At 42.3% G+C, this 16554-nt stretch overlaps 10 protein-coding genes and 3 non-coding genes across 13 annotated transcripts; 7 read left to right on the forward strand and 6 right to left on the reverse strand.

Annotated features, from left to right (window-relative positions):
* Positions 1 to 147: 147 nt before the first annotated feature.
* FOA43_002512 lies at positions 148 to 219 on the reverse strand. The gene has a single exon. It is a non-coding gene; the product is annotated as a tRNA-Thr (tRNA).
* A 344-nt stretch (positions 220 to 563) lies between these two features.
* Positions 564 to 1193, reverse strand: FOA43_002513 (uncharacterized protein; the record flags this gene model as incomplete). Its single annotated transcript, XM_038922803.1, has 1 exon — positions 564 to 1193. One exon carries the CDS (start codon positions 1191 to 1193, stop codon positions 564 to 566), a length of 630 nt encoding a protein of 209 aa, XP_038778731.1.
* A 604-nt stretch (positions 1194 to 1797) lies between these two features.
* FOA43_002514 (uncharacterized protein) lies at positions 1798 to 3239 on the reverse strand (the record flags this gene model as incomplete). The annotated part of the gene is made up of 2 exons (XM_038922804.1): positions 1798 to 3150; positions 3210 to 3239. The coding sequence occupies 2 exons, from the start codon at positions 3237 to 3239 to the stop codon at positions 1798 to 1800; spliced, it is 1383 nt and encodes a 460-aa protein (XP_038778732.1).
* Positions 3240 to 3363: 124 nt separating this feature from the next.
* On the reverse strand, positions 3364 to 3435 carry FOA43_002515. The gene has a single exon. It is a non-coding gene; the product is annotated as a tRNA-Trp (tRNA).
* A 322-nt stretch (positions 3436 to 3757) lies between these two features.
* Positions 3758 to 5197, forward strand: FOA43_002516 (uncharacterized protein; the record flags this gene model as incomplete). Its single annotated transcript, XM_038922805.1, has 2 exons — positions 3758 to 4936; positions 5180 to 5197. The coding sequence occupies 2 exons, from the start codon at positions 3758 to 3760 to the stop codon at positions 5195 to 5197; spliced, it is 1197 nt and encodes a 398-aa protein (XP_038778733.1).
* A 72-nt stretch (positions 5198 to 5269) lies between these two features.
* FOA43_002517 (uncharacterized protein) lies at positions 5270 to 6214 on the forward strand (the record flags this gene model as incomplete). The annotated part of the gene is made up of 1 exon (XM_038922806.1): positions 5270 to 6214. One exon carries the CDS (start codon positions 5270 to 5272, stop codon positions 6212 to 6214), a length of 945 nt encoding a protein of 314 aa, XP_038778734.1.
* A 558-nt stretch (positions 6215 to 6772) lies between these two features.
* FOA43_002518 (uncharacterized protein) lies at positions 6773 to 7786 on the forward strand (the record flags this gene model as incomplete). Its single annotated transcript, XM_038922807.1, has 1 exon — positions 6773 to 7786. The coding sequence occupies one exon, from the start codon at positions 6773 to 6775 to the stop codon at positions 7784 to 7786; it is 1014 nt and encodes a 337-aa protein (XP_038778735.1).
* Positions 7787 to 7921: 135 nt separating this feature from the next.
* FOA43_002519 (uncharacterized protein) lies at positions 7922 to 8557 on the reverse strand (the record flags this gene model as incomplete). The annotated part of the gene is made up of 1 exon (XM_038922808.1): positions 7922 to 8557. One exon carries the CDS (start codon positions 8555 to 8557, stop codon positions 7922 to 7924), a length of 636 nt encoding a protein of 211 aa, XP_038778736.1.
* Positions 8558 to 9008: 451 nt separating this feature from the next.
* FOA43_002520 lies at positions 9009 to 9091 on the forward strand. Its single transcript has one exon. It is a non-coding gene; the product is annotated as a tRNA-Ser (tRNA).
* Positions 9092 to 9354: 263 nt separating this feature from the next.
* GUA1 (GMP synthase (glutamine-hydrolyzing)) lies at positions 9355 to 10956 on the forward strand (the record flags this gene model as incomplete). The annotated part of the gene is made up of 1 exon (XM_038922809.1): positions 9355 to 10956. The coding sequence occupies one exon, from the start codon at positions 9355 to 9357 to the stop codon at positions 10954 to 10956; it is 1602 nt and encodes a 533-aa protein (XP_038778737.1).
* A 570-nt stretch (positions 10957 to 11526) lies between these two features.
* On the forward strand, positions 11527 to 12762 carry FOA43_002522 (uncharacterized protein; the record flags this gene model as incomplete). Its single annotated transcript, XM_038922810.1, has 1 exon — positions 11527 to 12762. One exon carries the CDS (start codon positions 11527 to 11529, stop codon positions 12760 to 12762), a length of 1236 nt encoding a protein of 411 aa, XP_038778738.1.
* Positions 12763 to 12786: 24 nt separating this feature from the next.
* Positions 12787 to 14133, reverse strand: FOA43_002523 (uncharacterized protein; the record flags this gene model as incomplete). Its single annotated transcript, XM_038922811.1, has 1 exon — positions 12787 to 14133. One exon carries the CDS (start codon positions 14131 to 14133, stop codon positions 12787 to 12789), a length of 1347 nt encoding a protein of 448 aa, XP_038778739.1.
* A 971-nt stretch (positions 14134 to 15104) lies between these two features.
* Positions 15105 to 16391, forward strand: FOA43_002524 (uncharacterized protein; the record flags this gene model as incomplete). Its single annotated transcript, XM_038922812.1, has 1 exon — positions 15105 to 16391. The coding sequence occupies one exon, from the start codon at positions 15105 to 15107 to the stop codon at positions 16389 to 16391; it is 1287 nt and encodes a 428-aa protein (XP_038778740.1).
* Positions 16392 to 16554: the final 163 nt, after the last annotated feature.

Below are 16554 nucleotides of genomic sequence, written 5' to 3' on the forward strand. Positions count from 1 at the left end.
TACTATTTTTATGCTTGTTTGTATTTGCATTTACTGTTCAGTTATATATTTGTTCCAATTTTCATAAAGAACAATTTGATAGTTATAGATTCCGTATTTTGGTTTACGTATGATGCCTCTATGAGTAGAGTAAAAAAAATTAGCCTATGCCCCATATCGGATTTGAACCAATGATCTTCGCATTACGAGTGCGACGCCTTACCACTTGGCCAAAGGGGCAAACTTACGCGCAAAATGTCCCTTAAAGATCCAGAAAGAAATATTTTTAGCATTAGGAAACATAGTTTTGTATTGCTCTGTATTGGGTGTTGAAGCAATGGCTTTGTAAATGGATGAAATATATATTATGAGCAGCTAAGGAATGGGATCAAGCTTATTAGGTATAGTGAAATTCAAATGAAATGAATTGAGATGGGGTCTTTGAGGAAGGTGCTCACAAAAATATATTGTAACGTTAATGAATTAGATAAGAAACAGTGGAATAAGCAAAATGCTTTCTTTTGATTAGTACATAACTACAGATATTGATCTATGAATGCAGCGCACCTTTGAGTGAATAGAACTCAAGCAGCCTTCTTTTCCGATGACCTTTCAGCATATATTTTAGCAGTGAAGGGTTCCTCAATCAATTCAACAATTCTATACATGGCATAAACCAATCCACTTGCCCATAAACCAGCTGGCTTGGCAAAAAAGAGAGCAGCCCCCAAGAACGAAAGGGACGAGCCATCGTACATTGGATTATCAACTAGATTGAATGGGAAATCAGTGATTCTTTCATTTTTCAAGAATCCAAAGTGATCTCCCAAATAGGTGCCAACAATTCCCAATTTGTACATGGAACTGGCGACTAACACAGAACCAAAGCCAAAGCATGCAATTCCTAAGCCTTTAAAGAAAGGAGTGTCCAGAAATGGCGATGTGGCCTGTTCAAGGATTGCGTCCCTGTAGATATTATCCCTCATAATGCCGAGCGAGAACACGGTGGCAGAAAAGATGTAGACTGCCGATTTTTTGGAGCCAAAGGCCAACTTAGAAAGAAATTTGGTCTTGTGTTCTAATCTTGCACCAAAGTTCCAGTACAATGGGTTGAAGATAATGAAGAAAATAGCCTTCTGGAAGGCTTTGTTGTTGAAATCAATATGGCCAAGAAAGCCAGTGATTAGATCTGAGAGTTTCTGAACTGCTTCCATCACGAGAAATATAGTAAAGATAATGAATGTGAGAGAGATCAAATTGAAAAGCAACAGGACTTTCTTGAACGGGCAATTGCTATGAGGAGACAGGAACAGCAAAAACTGGATTACAATTAGAAGTTGGGTGGATATTTATACTACATCATGGGACCAACAGAAATGATGTATATCAGTAGGACGGATGCATGTGATAACAGTGGGGTAATAAGAGACCGACCACAGTACATAATAGGACAGGTCCCTGTCCCTGAGCGAGGGGTTCCGTGGCGGTGGCTTATCTTCTCGGTTTACGCGATTGCTTTTGCGGCTCCTCGGTGGGGGCATATCTGATCGTACGCGGGGACTTTTGGGGCTCGCCCGTTAATCGGTAGATCTTTCCCTGACCACATAAGACAATTGAACAGGGAAATCACGATGTGCCCAACGTATTTCCTCTTGCAGTAACGCACTATAATGGCTTCAACACCTCCCATTGGCCACCGGATTAATTGGGGACCGAAATCTCTATCTGACTCGTCTCGATAGATACTGTTGGAAAAAACTCCGCAGCATGTGAAAGTTTCAATTTATCTACTTCAAAGTTATACACCAGTATAAAAAATTAGTCGACCTGATCCGGTAGTACAGGGTGACCGTCTTCGTCGGCATTGGCGTCGGCGTCGGCGTCTGCATCTGCATCGACATCTGCATCGACATCGCTTAACTCCTGGGCTGCCAATCTTCTCTCGATATCTTCCAATTCCTTTTCTCTGGCCTCAATTTCCTGTCTCTTCATCACAAGATCCCTTTGAACCCTCTGTTCGAATGCTCTCAATCTCTCCTCTTCAAATTCAATCTGCTCCTCTTTGGCCTGAATTTCCGTATCGGGCGTTCCCGGAACAGATCGGCCACCTCCAGGGGGAACGGGACTTCTTGGTGGTGCAGTAGTAAATGATGCCTGTGGTGGAACATTACTTGCTCTCTGTGCTGCTGCTGCCACCAGCTTTTTTCTATTCATTTGCGTAGCCTCGTTAAAGCTATTCACGCTTCCTGAATACATGCTGTTGTAATTATATTCACCATTTTCCACCTCGCTCAACGTCTTGGCTCTATAATTTTCGTACAGTACCTCATGAGTGAAGTCTTTGAAGTCATTAAGGTGGGTCACCAAAAGGGTGGTCTTCAAAGTGAGTACATCACTGATCTCATTGTCAAAGATATCAACTACTCCCCAAGGATACTTTCGAACCCGCTTAATCTCACCGGTAACCTCATCTTTCACCGTAGCATTGGATCCCATAAGGGCAAACGGTAACGTTTTCTGCAAATACTTGTTCAATTCAATAGACTCATCGTCCAAGGATCCATCCATATTAAAGTAATCGTTGGTGAAATCAAAAACAGGCAACTTATAATGCTCAATATCCTCCTTAATCATCTTCTTGTTCAATTTCAACTCTTCCACTGTGAGAGAATCAGCCTTACTGATGCATGGAATGATGTTAACAAACTCCCCCAAACTCTTCATCACTGCTACATCAATCTCTCTCAATCCATGACCCGTAGGAACAACAAAATAGAGACAAACGTGGATTCTATTGTCCTTGAACCGAGGATTTCTCCTTAATTTCGACTCCTCAATCAAGATCTCATCAAACTGATACTTAAGATAGTCCCTTATAATCTGGAAAGAAAGATCATTGTTCAAAGAATCACCAAATCCCGGTGTATCAATCAAGTTCAAGTTGATACGAACACCTTCCTCATCTTCAAGTTCCACCGTAGACTTTCTTAGTTGCAATTCTCTATCCGGATTGCTTAGCTCCTCTGGAGAATACATCCGAACGGTCGACGAAGGTTCCACAATTAACTGGTCACAGAGGGAATTTATGAACGTCGACCTTCCAGTACCTGATTGGCCAATCACCATCACGCTGAAATTGACAGACTTTTTCAGAATCTTCTTTTTACGAAGCTAAGAGAACTGTTAGTATCAATTGTCGAACTCATGAAAGAGTCTTTTTTTATGCTTACTGCTGCAGAGCTCTCTATAATAGTCACCATGATGAATAATGAATGAAACAAAAGAGGATGGATGCTTCTAAGATGAGTTTATATTTGTAAATCGTTACGCGTAAATCAAGAAAAAATTGATCTTCCCCCCAAAAAGACAAAAAATTACGGTTGTTGAGGCCAACAGGAATCGAACCTGCAACCCTTCGATCTGGAATCGAAAGCTCTACCATTGAGCCATAGCCCCACTCCTACTATTTTAAATAAAAATTTGAAACATCAACTCAAAATACTGTCACCAGAAAAACAAAGATGTTATTACAGAAACCATAGATGAATTTTTAAGGTAATCTGATTACTTGGCCGTGTTCTTTATTGTTTGTCTCAACGATGTCCTAGCTCTTTGATTTCTTAAAGCACGTATGAGAGTCAAAGCAATGATGACTTGCAAGTTATTCTTCTCAATTTCTTCCTCTGGACGAAGACATCCATACACCATAAGGCTACGTTTTTCAACTTGATTTCTGTAACCTTTAACTCTCTTTTGTACTTGACACTTCATTCTTGCAATGTCGAAACCATCGAAACAGAGACTAATCACCGAGCCAAAAGTCACCGATATCTACCCCGGGCTTAATGAGATTACTGATGCCTTTGAGGCTTTCCCGTATGATCTTGTGGGATACTTTACGTTATTGAAGGAAATAGATGCGAAGTGTGTGTATACGGTGCCGTATATGAAAGCGTACATTCAGCGGTTTCTTCGAATGAAGAAAAATCATCCAAAGAGGGATCAGTTGCTTGCCAAAATAAGGGATATGATTCGAGAGTTGATGCCCTGTCTGGAGGAAAAGATGCATGTGGCAACTATAGCGTCGGATATAGTAAGCAAGCACTTTGCACGTATCGATCAATGCTTCGAGATTGTCTGCCAGAAGGAGATACCCGAGTTAGTGAGAGTGGGATCTATGCGCGATCCATGCATTAGACCTTCAGAGGCTCAAGAGGTGTACAAACGTAGCAGTGATAGTCGAGAGGAGGTTATGGAAACTCGGCAGAAAGAGGAAGATGATCAGAAGACCAAGAGGTCCAGGAAACATGCTGTAAACGGTAATACTTTGCCGACGACACAGACTGCGTCGTCACATCCGCATCAACAACATGTGAATGGAAACGGACGTGGAAAGAAAAGGATGGGGGAAGAAGGGGAGCCGTTACCAAGAATAGGAAGTAAGAAGAGTAAATCTACACGGGGACCGAAGCGGGAGGCTACAGAATCCACAGAAACAGTGAGTTCTGAGCTGAAAGATCCATCTTACACTGGGGATATTGGATATCCAGGTGGCTCTGCACGGACAAGAAGAGTCAGAAGGTTGGAAGGAGTGAATGATGGCTTTGAGAACACATCTATGTCGACAGGAGTTCCCGGGGCGTCAGTGGGGCCTAAGGAAACAGAGGAAACTATGGAACCAAAGGAACCGAAGGAACCGAAGGAACCTAAGGAACTCAAGGAACATAAGGAGTCTATGATGCACATGGAGCCTACAGCACGTACTTTGCCTACCGTGGACTACATACCGGAACAAGATCAACCAGATCCCGAAATCAGCAAGAAATTGGCCTCCGCAGTGGCTGCAGTGCGTGCTCAAGGAAAAGGTCAGACAACTATTGCAGACATAGCTACGGCAATGGCAGGGATTCCACAAGATACCATGACCGGAAGCGGTGGCGCGCGTAAGCATAGAAGGGTAAACTCAGATGGAGAGCCAGTATATTGCTACTGTGGACAGGTTTCATACGGAGAAATGGTGGGATGTGACGGAGAAGAGTGCGAAAAGGAGTGGTTTCATTTACCCTGTACAGGCTTGAAGGAACTACCAAGGGGGAAATGGTATTGTGATGATTGTAAGGCGAGGAAAAGCAGCCAAAATGTATAGATAAAACCGATTATACTGTCCAGAACTGGAAATAATATGAAACATGAAATTTAGGCAGTGCCAGATGAGTAATTTAAATAGCGTTTGTTTCTTGATGATTTTTTGATAGGTGGTGGTACCGAATAGTACTGAACAGTACCGAAAATGACTTCATTTGGTTCATACAATTATTCTGATGTCAAGACTTTACCGTTGGACTCACCAGAGACAAAGGGAATCGCTGTATGTAAGATTCTGTACTCGGAAGAATATAAGAAACTAATGTCATGTCTGCGTGGGTTGATGGCAGTGAACGAGCTTTCTCCACGAGCATTGTACATGACTGAATTAGTAATAGGTAAAGTGGCAGCACACTATACAGTATGGCTATACAGATACAAGAACATTAAGAAAATAGTAGAAGAAACTGATAAGGAAGGATGGCATCGAGTACTAGAAGATGAACTTAAATGGTGTGGTAGAGTTGCCCTTGCCAACGAGAAAAACTATCAAATTTGGCATTATAGGGAGGATATTATAGAACTTATGATTAGTCATTTGTACGGAGGAGATAGTGATAAATATGACGTGGAGAAGGAGGAGTTCCCAATTATAGAGACGTTGATTGATAGAGACGAGAAGAACTATCACGTGTGGACACATCGACGGTGGTTAGTGGAGAGATTTAAAATGTATGGGTCTCCGAGGGAGTTGGAATTTACTGAGAAACGATTGGCTGAAGATGTCCGGAACAACTCGGCCTGGAACCATCGATTCTTTGTGCTCTTTGGAGGAAAAGGTGAAGAATTCGAGGCTGATTTTGACACCGAGCTGGGATTTGTGAAAAGACAGGTTTGCAGATCGCCCACAAATCCTTCCTCGTGGAACTATCTTCGAGGAATTTGTGCCAAGAAAGGATTTGTGCAATTGAAAGAATTCGTTACTCAATTTACTGAACAGAAAGAGACGGATCCAGTGATCCCTGCCTTGGAGATTTTGGCTGAAATATATAAGGAAGAGAAGCAGCAAGACAAATGGAGAGAAGTTTACGAGCAGTTGAAGAAAGTTGATCCTATTAGACAGAACTACTGGGAGTCCTATGGGGTCTGAGGGTGTGGGGCCTCCCTGCCCTGGAGATTTTGGCTGAAATATATAAGGAAGAGAAGCAGCAAGACAAATGGAGAGAAGTTTACGAGCAGTTGAAGAAAGTTGATCCTATTAGACAGAACTACTGGGAGTCCTATGGGGTCTGAGGGTGTGGGGCCTCCCTGCCCTGGAGATTTTGGCTGAAATATATAAGGAAGAGAAGCAGCAAGACAAATGGAGAGAAGTTTACGAGCGGTTGAAGAAAGTTGATCCTATCAGACAGAACTACTGGGAGTCCTATGCGGCCTGAGGGTCTGAGGGATTGAGGGTCTCAGGGACTGAGGATGTGGGGTCCCCCAGCGGCCACCGTTCGCTATCGCTGCCTTAGGCATAACGTAAATAGAAGAATTTCGCGCGATATTCTCGTCGCTCTGATTTTTTAGCGCTGATGTTTATTTTTTCATTTGTTTACTTTACTTAACAGTCTACTCTTCTCTTGACCCCCGTGTTTTAACGTCTTTTTATTCTCTGTGATAGTGTAAGGATACGGATACGGTTAGGTTTTTTTTTATTTGAAACATCATGTCCACCTTGTCTAAACAAACAAAGGCCCAATTGGCAGAGATCGCCGAGAACTTGGGCATCGATGTCTCCGGTTGCAGAATTAAGAGAGATTACTATGAAACTATAAGAGATTTCTTCCAAGAACATTACGATCAGTTCACTCCTGGTTCCCCTTACTATGATTTAGCACATGCTTCGAGGTTGGCCACTGCTTCTCTTGGTTCTCCAAGAAAGGTTGTTGCCCTTGACGAAGACTCCAGTGAGGGAGAGACTGAGCAGGAGGAAGCCGAGGATGACGAGGCCGAGGAAGCTGAAGCTGAAGATGGTGATGAAGAAGAAGCTGAGGAAAAGCCCGAGGATGACGAGTCTGCCGATGAGAATACAAAGTCATTCTGTGCCAAATACTTGGTGCCATTGAAGTCGTGTTTCCACTGTGAAAAAGTTAACTCTGTTGCTGAATACATCAGTGACAAGAATCAAGAAGTCAGAGATTATTTGAGTGATCCTTACTCGATCAATGATGTCGTGTTCATCTTGGAGTCGCTCTTTTTGTTCTCCAAGTTCTACCACACCGTCGAATTGGGTAGTATTTCCCAAATTCCACCATCCATCAAGGAACAATTACCAAACTGTGCTCTCAGCTTACCGGTTTTTGACGTTTTCTCGTTGGACAGTACCTTCTTCGCCACTACAGGCCTTTGGTTATTCTTTGCTCTTGGCCTTCCTAAAACCATCTCATACTACATCAACTTCACCTACGATTTTGAATACGATTCATTCACCTTTGCTCTAGCCAAGTTGTTCCTCGGCTTGATTCTCTTCAGGTCTCACATTAACACCTCCGAGATCCAGAGAGACTTGGACTTTGAGTTTGCTACTAAGGAATGTAGCGTCTCTTGTGTTTTACAGGCGTTCGAACACGCAGTCTTGAAGAGCACCATCTTCTTGAGAAACACCTTCGGCAATTGGATCTTGGTCGACGCTTTGTTTACCACTTTGATTTCCCTCTACGCTAATCTTGCATTTGTGTAAGAGCTTGTTTCTCTTCTGTTCGTCTACGTGCGTGTATTTTTATTCAGTCTGTGTACGTTTCCGGTTGTTCCGTTCCTATTACTATCTTTGTTACTTTCTTTTATTTTATATTCTTACTTTTATATTTCCTTATTCTTATTGTTTCCTTTGAAATCTATCTAATTTATCCTGTACTCCTGTAATATACTGTTCAGCAACTTCCCAGATCTCTCTTTCCACCTGTTCAATGCTTTTACCATCGACATAGATATTGTGCCAGTTGGAATCTTTCTCGAACTTTTCAAACTGGGCTCTCACCTTATTTTGAAACGACTCGATCTCATATCGTTCTTTGCCAAATCCTTCCCTTTTCGCTGTCGCCGTAGAATCTCTAGACTGGAGGAAAATAACCGCGTCGGGCTTGGGCATCCCAATATCCGGACTCAAACACCACTGAAAGTCCAGACCTTTAGCACTGGAATATGCAACTCCAGAATATACATATCTGTCCAACACCACCACCGTTTGATTTTTTATTAATAGATCCACGATTTCACTTTGAAATTCCCATCTATTGGCACTAAAAAGTAGATGAGCCGACTGATCTGAGAGTTCCAATCGTTTGTTTGTAAGATATTGGTTGATAAGTTCACCTATAGGTGTAGTCCTCTCTGGGAACTTGATCAAATGGTTCTTGATACCTTCATTATTCAAATGAGAAAGGAGACGCAAAGTTTGGGTTGTTTTACCCGTTCGATCCAACCCTTCTATCACTATAAGGGGAGCACGCATGATGACTAGAAGAAGTATAGATACCACAAGAAAGTGAAATTTTACATATAGTTTCGCGTCCTTGAAACGCGTAGTTTTGCTATTACAGCACAGGGGCGGCTCAACTGGGGCGGCTCAACTGGGGCCCGAGCAGATGGCTTGCACATAAAATGGATAAGCTTCCAGAATCTTTCAATTTACAGGCTCAAATGCAGAACAAGTAATGGCCGAATTTGGAAGGATGAAAAGAACTTTGAGATGGTCCACCAAAGAGGGCTGGACTGTTGGGAATAGATCTCCTCAAGCCTGGATATCAAGAGTTCGTTGATAACTTTGAATATGAGAAAATCAAGTCTGTCCATCCCCTCCATTTATAATCTTGAATTACTGCACATATACCTCTGGATAACCCTCATTTTTGGGGTGACAAATTGTTCCCATAGATTATTTACAGCTCAAAATTTTTGGTAATGACAGTGTGGCCGAGTGGTCTAAGGCGGTGGACTCGAAATCCATTGGGCTCTGCCCACGCAGGTTCAAATCCTGCCACTGTCGCTTATTTTTATCAACTAGGAGATCTCCTTGGACTGCTAGACATAGACAACTCCGTGAAAGCTGCAAGCAATGATCAGTGGTGGTTTGTCTACTTTGTTTTTTCCGTCTCCGGCTGTCTTCTGACTCCACCCAGAATCTTCATTATCTTGATTAATTCCTATTCTGAAAGACTCCTGGGCCGAAAATTTTTTTCATCTATCACATCCAATTTTGATTTGACCCTTTTCATGCTACTCCTTTCTTCTTTAGCAACTCCAGCCAGAATGACGCAAGATACTACAAAATCGGTCGCTATCGGTGACGAAGTGACCAAAACATTTCATACCATTTTGGTCTTGGATTTCGGCTCTCAGTATTCTCACCTTATCGTGAGAAGATTGAGAGAGATTAATATCTATGCTGAGATGCTTCCTTGTACTCAAAAAATCAGCGAGTTGAAGTTCAAGCCTGCTGGAGTTATCTTGTCGGGTGGACCTTACTCTGTTTATGATGATGGTGCTCCTCATGCAGACCTTGCTATCTTTGATCTTAACGTTCCTATCTTGGGTATTTGTTACGGTATGCAAGAGATCGCTTGGATCAACGGTAAGGGTGTCAGTAGAGGCGAGAAACGTGAATATGGACCTGCTAACATTAATGTCAAGAGTAATTCCTGCCCATTGTTTGAAGGCATGGACAATTCTCGTGTTTGGATGTCTCATCATGACAAGCTAACGGAGCTTCCAGAGGGATTCGAAGCCGTTGCTACTACTGGTAACACACCATTTGCAGGTATCGCCCACAAGTCTAAGCCTATCTATGGTATTCAATTCCACCCAGAAGTGACTCATACTGTTCAGGGTAAACGTTTACTCTCGAATTTTGCTGTTAATATTTGCCATGCTCCTCAGAACTGGACCATGGAGAACTTCATCGAGAATGCTATCAAACGTATCAGAGCCACCGTTGGACCTACTGCTGAGGCAATTGGTGCTGTTTCAGGTGGTGTTGATTCCTCTGTGGCTGCTAAGCTTATGAAGGAGGCAATTGGAGACAGATTCCATGCCATTTTCGTTGATAACGGGTTGATGCGTAAAAATGAGGCCGTTCAGGTGAAGAAGGCCCTAGATGATGGATTGGGAATCAACTTGGTTGTTGTTAATGCTGAAGATGAATTCTTAGATAATTTGAAAGGTATCACAGACCCAGAAAAGAAGCGTAAGGCCATAGGATACACTTTCATTCACGTTTTTGAGCGTGTTGCTAAGAGTATTAAACCAAAGGATGGTTCTAACATCGAATATCTTCTTCAGGGTACCTTGTATCCTGATGTAATTGAATCAGTTTCTTTCAAAGGACCTTCTCAGACTATTAAGAGTCACCATAACGTGGGAGGATTGATTGATAACATGCAATTGAAGTTGATTGAACCTTTAAGAGAGTTGTTTAAAGATGAGGTTCGCCACTTGGGAGAATTACTTGGTCTTCCAGAAGATTTGGTCTGGAGACACCCATTCCCTGGCCCAGGTATAGGTATCCGTGTCTTGGGAGAGGTTACCAAGAAGCAAGTGGAAATAGCCAGAGAAGCCGACTATGTTTTCATTGATGAGATCAGGAAGGCTGGACTTTACAGACAGATTTCGCAGGCGTTTGCATGTTTGCTTCCGGTGAGATCGGTTGGCGTTATGGGAGATCAGAGAATGTACGAACAAGTCATTGCATTAAGAGCCATCGAAACTGTTGATTTCATGACTGCTGACTGGTTTGTATTCGATGCTTCTTTCCTTAAGAGAGTGGCCTCAAGAATCGTCAATGAGGTGATCGGCGTTTCTAGAGTTACATACGATATCACATCGAAGCCACCGGCAACAGTGGAGTGGGAGTGACACTATTTGTAGATTCTACACTTTATTAATTTAGTATAGCTGTTTGTCGTAGAACCATGCTAACCATATAGTCTCCATCATGGCTGACGCTTATCAAGAATTTCTCCTCTCTTCTTCTCTTCTCTTGAAAATACTCGTCATTTCCTATCAACGGTCTTCCTTTTATATCATGACTTTTCCACCACTTCCTCATGGCGAACAATTTCTGATCCTCTTCGTCAAGACACTTGTAGATAGCTTCTTTAGCACACCATGCTCCTGCCATTATCATCGAACATCCTTCTATATCTTTTTTTCTTTGCGACTCCTCAAACAACGGTAGTTCATGTTCCTTATTGAGTATTTTCTCACAGAGTCTTTTAGTCTTGAATGCTGCTAATGGTCCATTACGTTCAAGAATACTTCGAAATCTCCCTATTTTGTAGATGTCCGTACCAATTGAAAGAACTCTAGACATTGAAATAGAGATTGCGGAAAAAAGAAGAACAATACAAGACTTAACCACTATAGTTTTTTCAACCTATATGTCTAACTATATATTGATCACTAGATTTTCTTGTGCAACCTTTAATGGGACCATTCTTTTTCATTATAAAGATCTGTCTTGTACTAATCTTTGATTACTTTGCCAAGTCACTATTTCCTGAAGCTACCACTCTTTGGCTTATACTTACCTCGTTCCTTGTCTGTATAGTGATTCGCAACACTGCAATGTTTCGCAATCTAGTGAGTAGCTTTACAAACAAGGTGTCTCGGTCGTCCGACACTATCCTTTCTTCTCGGCAGGAACTGCTTCTTTCTCTTTACAATTTGAGCCAATATCTTGAACGATCACATCGAGCAAACGATGCAAAGCGTGCTCGCTATAGACGGATGCCAGCCAAACATCAACATATCTGTAACTCCATTGGATATCCAGAAAAACTGACCCTTGTGGATACTCTATTGGCTCGGAATAATGACACTATTATGAGAGTTTACGCAGATGGAATTGTGAGACACCATGTGACTGAAGAAGACTTAAGACAGAGCAGACGATTGGCTCGATCTACAAATCACTATGATTACTTTAGAGTGGTAGAATCCCTCTGTCATCTTACCAGAGATTGGTCAGAATCTGGATCTACCGAGATTCAGCCCTTGATTGATTATATCTGTGATAATAGCCGAAATTTGGATCTCAAGAACACCACGGTGATAGTTCCAGGCTCGGGACTTGGCAGGATTTCTCATGAGCTAGCATTGATGGGGTTCAAGGAGGTACATGCAGTGGACTTTTCTTGGCTTATGACTCTATTTAATGAGTCTATCTACGGATCACGCTCACAAATGGCATCGATTTATCCATATGTTCACAACTACTCCAACCATTGGCAAACAAAGGACCAAATGGGATTAGCAACTTATAGATACGGCATTAGGCAGCCGGAGAATTTACATATTCATTGCCAAAACTTCACAGAGTTTACTTCTCCAGCTGAAACGGCTGCTTACAACGTTCTAATTGTCACCTGCTTTTTTATAGACACCGCTGAGGATCTCTTGAGTTATGTAGACTCAATCAACCGAATTTGCAAACCTTTCAAAGGAAAGAAAAGATGGATCAATGTGGGACCTTTGAAATATGGAACAGCTCCCAAAGTTGAACTCAGTAACGAAGAGCTAGGTGATTTGACTTCTGCCATGGGATGGAACCGTATTCATCAACTAAACTCCCCTACTAAACTAGGTTACCTGACGGATACAATAGGCCTATGGCAAGGATACTATGGAGTATGTATGTGGACCGCAGAAAAGAAATGTTAATTAATTAGTTATCTATTTGTCTATTTATCGGAGTTCTGCCTCAGAGTTGATCTGTAGCTTCTTATCACTACCTCCACTGAGTATACCGATCTCTTTCTCCCAATCAACGGCAAACACTTTGCTTTGTGACAAGCCGGATTGTCTGGTAATTGTATAGATGGCCTTATTGGCTCTGATATCCCACACTTTTGCGGTACCATCGTGCGATCCTGAGAGCAACATGTACTCGTTGTCAGAAGGAGTTGCCAATGAGCAGACAAAATTTTTGTGTCCTATGAGCTGTGTGTTGGTGATCTTTGACGATCTTGGGTCATGCAAATTAATATGCCTGGCCGAAGAACCAGTAGCCAATAGATTGAGCTTATTCAAAGCCGTCACGGAGAGAAGAGCATAGTTAGTCTGTTTCGAATCGACGCATCTTGCCGTGACAAGATCCCAAGTTTTAATGGTATGATCCTGTGACACTGAATATCCGACTGTGGAGTCCTTAGGATCAAAAATAACGCCTTCAACAGGTTGACGATGTGATTCCAACACAGCAAGAGGACTCTTTCTCTTAAGAGTAGAGTCTCTGACAGCCAATTTGAGTCTTTTTCTTGAAGCAGACGATAGAACTTGAGAGTCAACAGCCTCTAGAGGATCAGATGTAGACATTTCTTTAGGTTTAGTAGACCATAGAGCCACAGTATTATCATACGAACCAGATAGAATTCTGCTTGAACCGAGATCCACGGCCAAGGACGACACAGTGGACTTGTGATAGTCCAAAAGAGCAATAGTGTGTCCATTTTGTGTATCCATATCGAGATTTTCATCGGAAACGGTACCTGCTTTCCAAAGACGGATCGTTCGGTCGATACCAGAAGTAATGAATCTGGTGGGACTTAAGAACTTGACAGCCTTAATGGGCTGTTGATGACCAACAAGTTGCGTTTCCACCTTTCCCTGCATGTTATAGATACGCACTATACCATCATACGAGCCTGTAAGAATCTTCGGAGGAGTCACCGTGCTCTGATCGGAACTAGAACTGGTCATTGTACCAATAGAATCAATGGCAGACACCCAATCCTCATTACTAAAGCTAGCAAGAAATTTAGGGGGCAGCACGGCTCTAGTGTATTCCAAAGTAAGAAATGTTTCAGCTGAAAGACCCTTAGTCACCAAATAATCCTGAATGCTTCCCTTTAACATGGTACCGTCTATAATGAACTCAAATGGAACAGGAGTGTCCGTCTCCAAGAGATGGTTAACAATCTCTGAGAGACCATATCTCTTCAAGGAAACGGGAACATAGAGGGGATTAGGAGCCACATGAAGAGAGTTATCTTCATCACGGGTGACAAGTTTGATTTTTACTTGATCGGACATCGTTTGATAGGTAACAAAGCTTGAAATTTAAGTTTGATCTGAAGTAGGTTGGTGAAAAATGGCACAAGTTGAAAATAAAAAAAAAATTAAAAAAAAAAAAATTACTCTGGTGAAAAATTTCGCTGAATGCGGAAAGGTCGAAGAAAGAAAGAAAAAAAGGAGAAAAAGAAAGAAAACCAGAGATTGAATTATTTTTGCGATGAGAAGGGAAACGAAATGGTGTAAAGATTCATTTATCAGGGCGATGCTGTGGTTAATGAATTGCCGGATTTTGAAGTTACCGAGATACTGAAATTGTCTAACCATAACGGGAAAACAATTTGTCCAATTTGAGGCAGGAGGTGCAAGGCCCAGAGTGACCATAATTAGCTTTGCAGCCAGGTCCGATCATCATCAATCTAGGCATCTATCTTATCTACATCTGATTTCTCAGCCACAGCCACATGCCCAGCTACTAATAGAACTGAGATGAATTTGGCTTCTGAATAAAAACTCTTAGAGTCAAAAAAGCGAAGCAAAGAAAGCTGGTGATTGCACTGGCCCAAACGGTCCAAACGGCCCAAACAGTCCAAACGGTCCAAACGGTCCAAACAGCCCAAACGGTCCAAACGGTTCAAGTAGTTTCAATGGCCTGAAGAGTTTGCACAGGCCCAAAAGCTCCAACAGCCTCCTTAATGTCCGCAGACTGACCGGGCCCAGTAACAGGACTTCCTGATAAGCTCGTTCCCTTCGTTTATTTACACCCCGGCGGCTGTTTTCAGGCATTTCCTTAGCGCTATTCGGAAATTTTTTCTTAGAGCGAGAAAATCCTTAGATTAAATAAATAGGTAGGAACTTGTATTTTGTTTCCCCTTTTCCTTTCTCTCCGTTACTCTCTATTTCTCTGTCGTTACCTTATTATTCTATCTGGTGTATACCTGTGACCTTTAGGTTTCCAGTTCCTACATTCGTTTGCTTTTTATTTAATCACTATGACTGTTCAGTTTCCCTTCGTTACGAGTGCTCCAGGAAAAGTTATCATTTTTGGTGAGCATGCTGCCGTCTATAATAGACCTGCCATTGCTGCAGCACTTTCTTTACGTACCTATTTACTGGTTACAAAAGATGACTCCAAATCCGAGTATATTTTGCTCGAATTCCCGGACATTAACTTTAGATGCCATTGGAAAAAGACTGAACTTCCCCTCCACCCTATTCATCCAAGTGATACTAACCCCCCTGTGCCTCCCTCTGAACTTGATCCTGAATTGATCAACGATTTAGGACCTCTTCTATCTGCCATTGACTCTCCTCTTCATTATGGTGCCGCTTATGCCTTCCTTTACCTATTCTCTTCTCTATGCTCTCGTTCCACTCCTGGAGGATTAACCTTCACCATGAGATCCACGCTTCCAATTGGCGCTGGATTAGGTTCTTCTGCATCCATGTCCGTCTGTCTTGCTGCTGCCTTTGGTTACATTGGTGGCCACATTAAGGAGGCGACCATCTGCCAGGAGAGTAAAATTGCTCATGACTCTGACGAGTGCGTATTTATTGACCGATGGGCCTTTATGGGAGAGAAATGCATTCATGGTAATCCAAGTGGCATAGATAATGCCGTGGCCACCCATGGTGGTGCCGTTATGTTTCAAAGAATGGGCAATACCTTACCAAGCGTTCGCACAGCTATGCGTAATCTGCCTCCGATGCACTTATTGCTTACCAATACGAAGACGTCACGTAGAACGGCTACTTTAGTCGCAGGTGTCTCAAAGTTGGTTACCGATTACCCGAAGAGCACTGCTCACATTCTCGATGCGATGGAAGCTATAGCGAGAGAGGCTTACAACTTAATGCTCAGACCATTCCTTGACGAAACTTCCAAAAGAAAGCTCTTGAATCTTATTCGGATCAACCACGGTCTTCTAGTTTCTCTAGGCGTTTCTCATCCTAATTTGGAACGGATTAAACTGTACTGTGACGAGATGAATGTCGGCGAAACAAAACTGACCGGAGCTGGAGGAGGAGGTTGCGCTATCACACTATTACGTGACAACTTGAAACCAGATGTCTTTGAAAAGTTAGACAAGAAGTTTTGTGAGCACGGCTTTGAGAGCTTCCGTGCCACACTGGGGGGTAAAGGCGTCGGTATTCTGATTTCAAACGACGAAAACGTCTTAGACAAACTGAACGTTCCAAGCTTTGTTGGCTTCAATTCGAGAGATGAAATTGAGACGTACGTTGGCTGTTCCAGCCTTGAAGATTGGAGATATTGGTGACCAGATAATTCATACACGCACATATCACAACCTTTTACCTTTGCTTATTCACCACGATTATTCATTTCATACGAGATGCCATTGCTTATATAGAAGGCATACACAGATGCAGTTTTTATTCTTATATTCACATTTCTTTCTTCTTATTTAGTTTAATAATCAT

This window comes from Brettanomyces nanus, chromosome 2 (genome assembly GCF_011074865.1).
Source record: "Brettanomyces nanus chromosome 2, complete sequence".
Classification (NCBI taxonomy): domain Eukaryota; kingdom Fungi; phylum Ascomycota; class Pichiomycetes; order Pichiales; family Pichiaceae; genus Brettanomyces; species Brettanomyces nanus.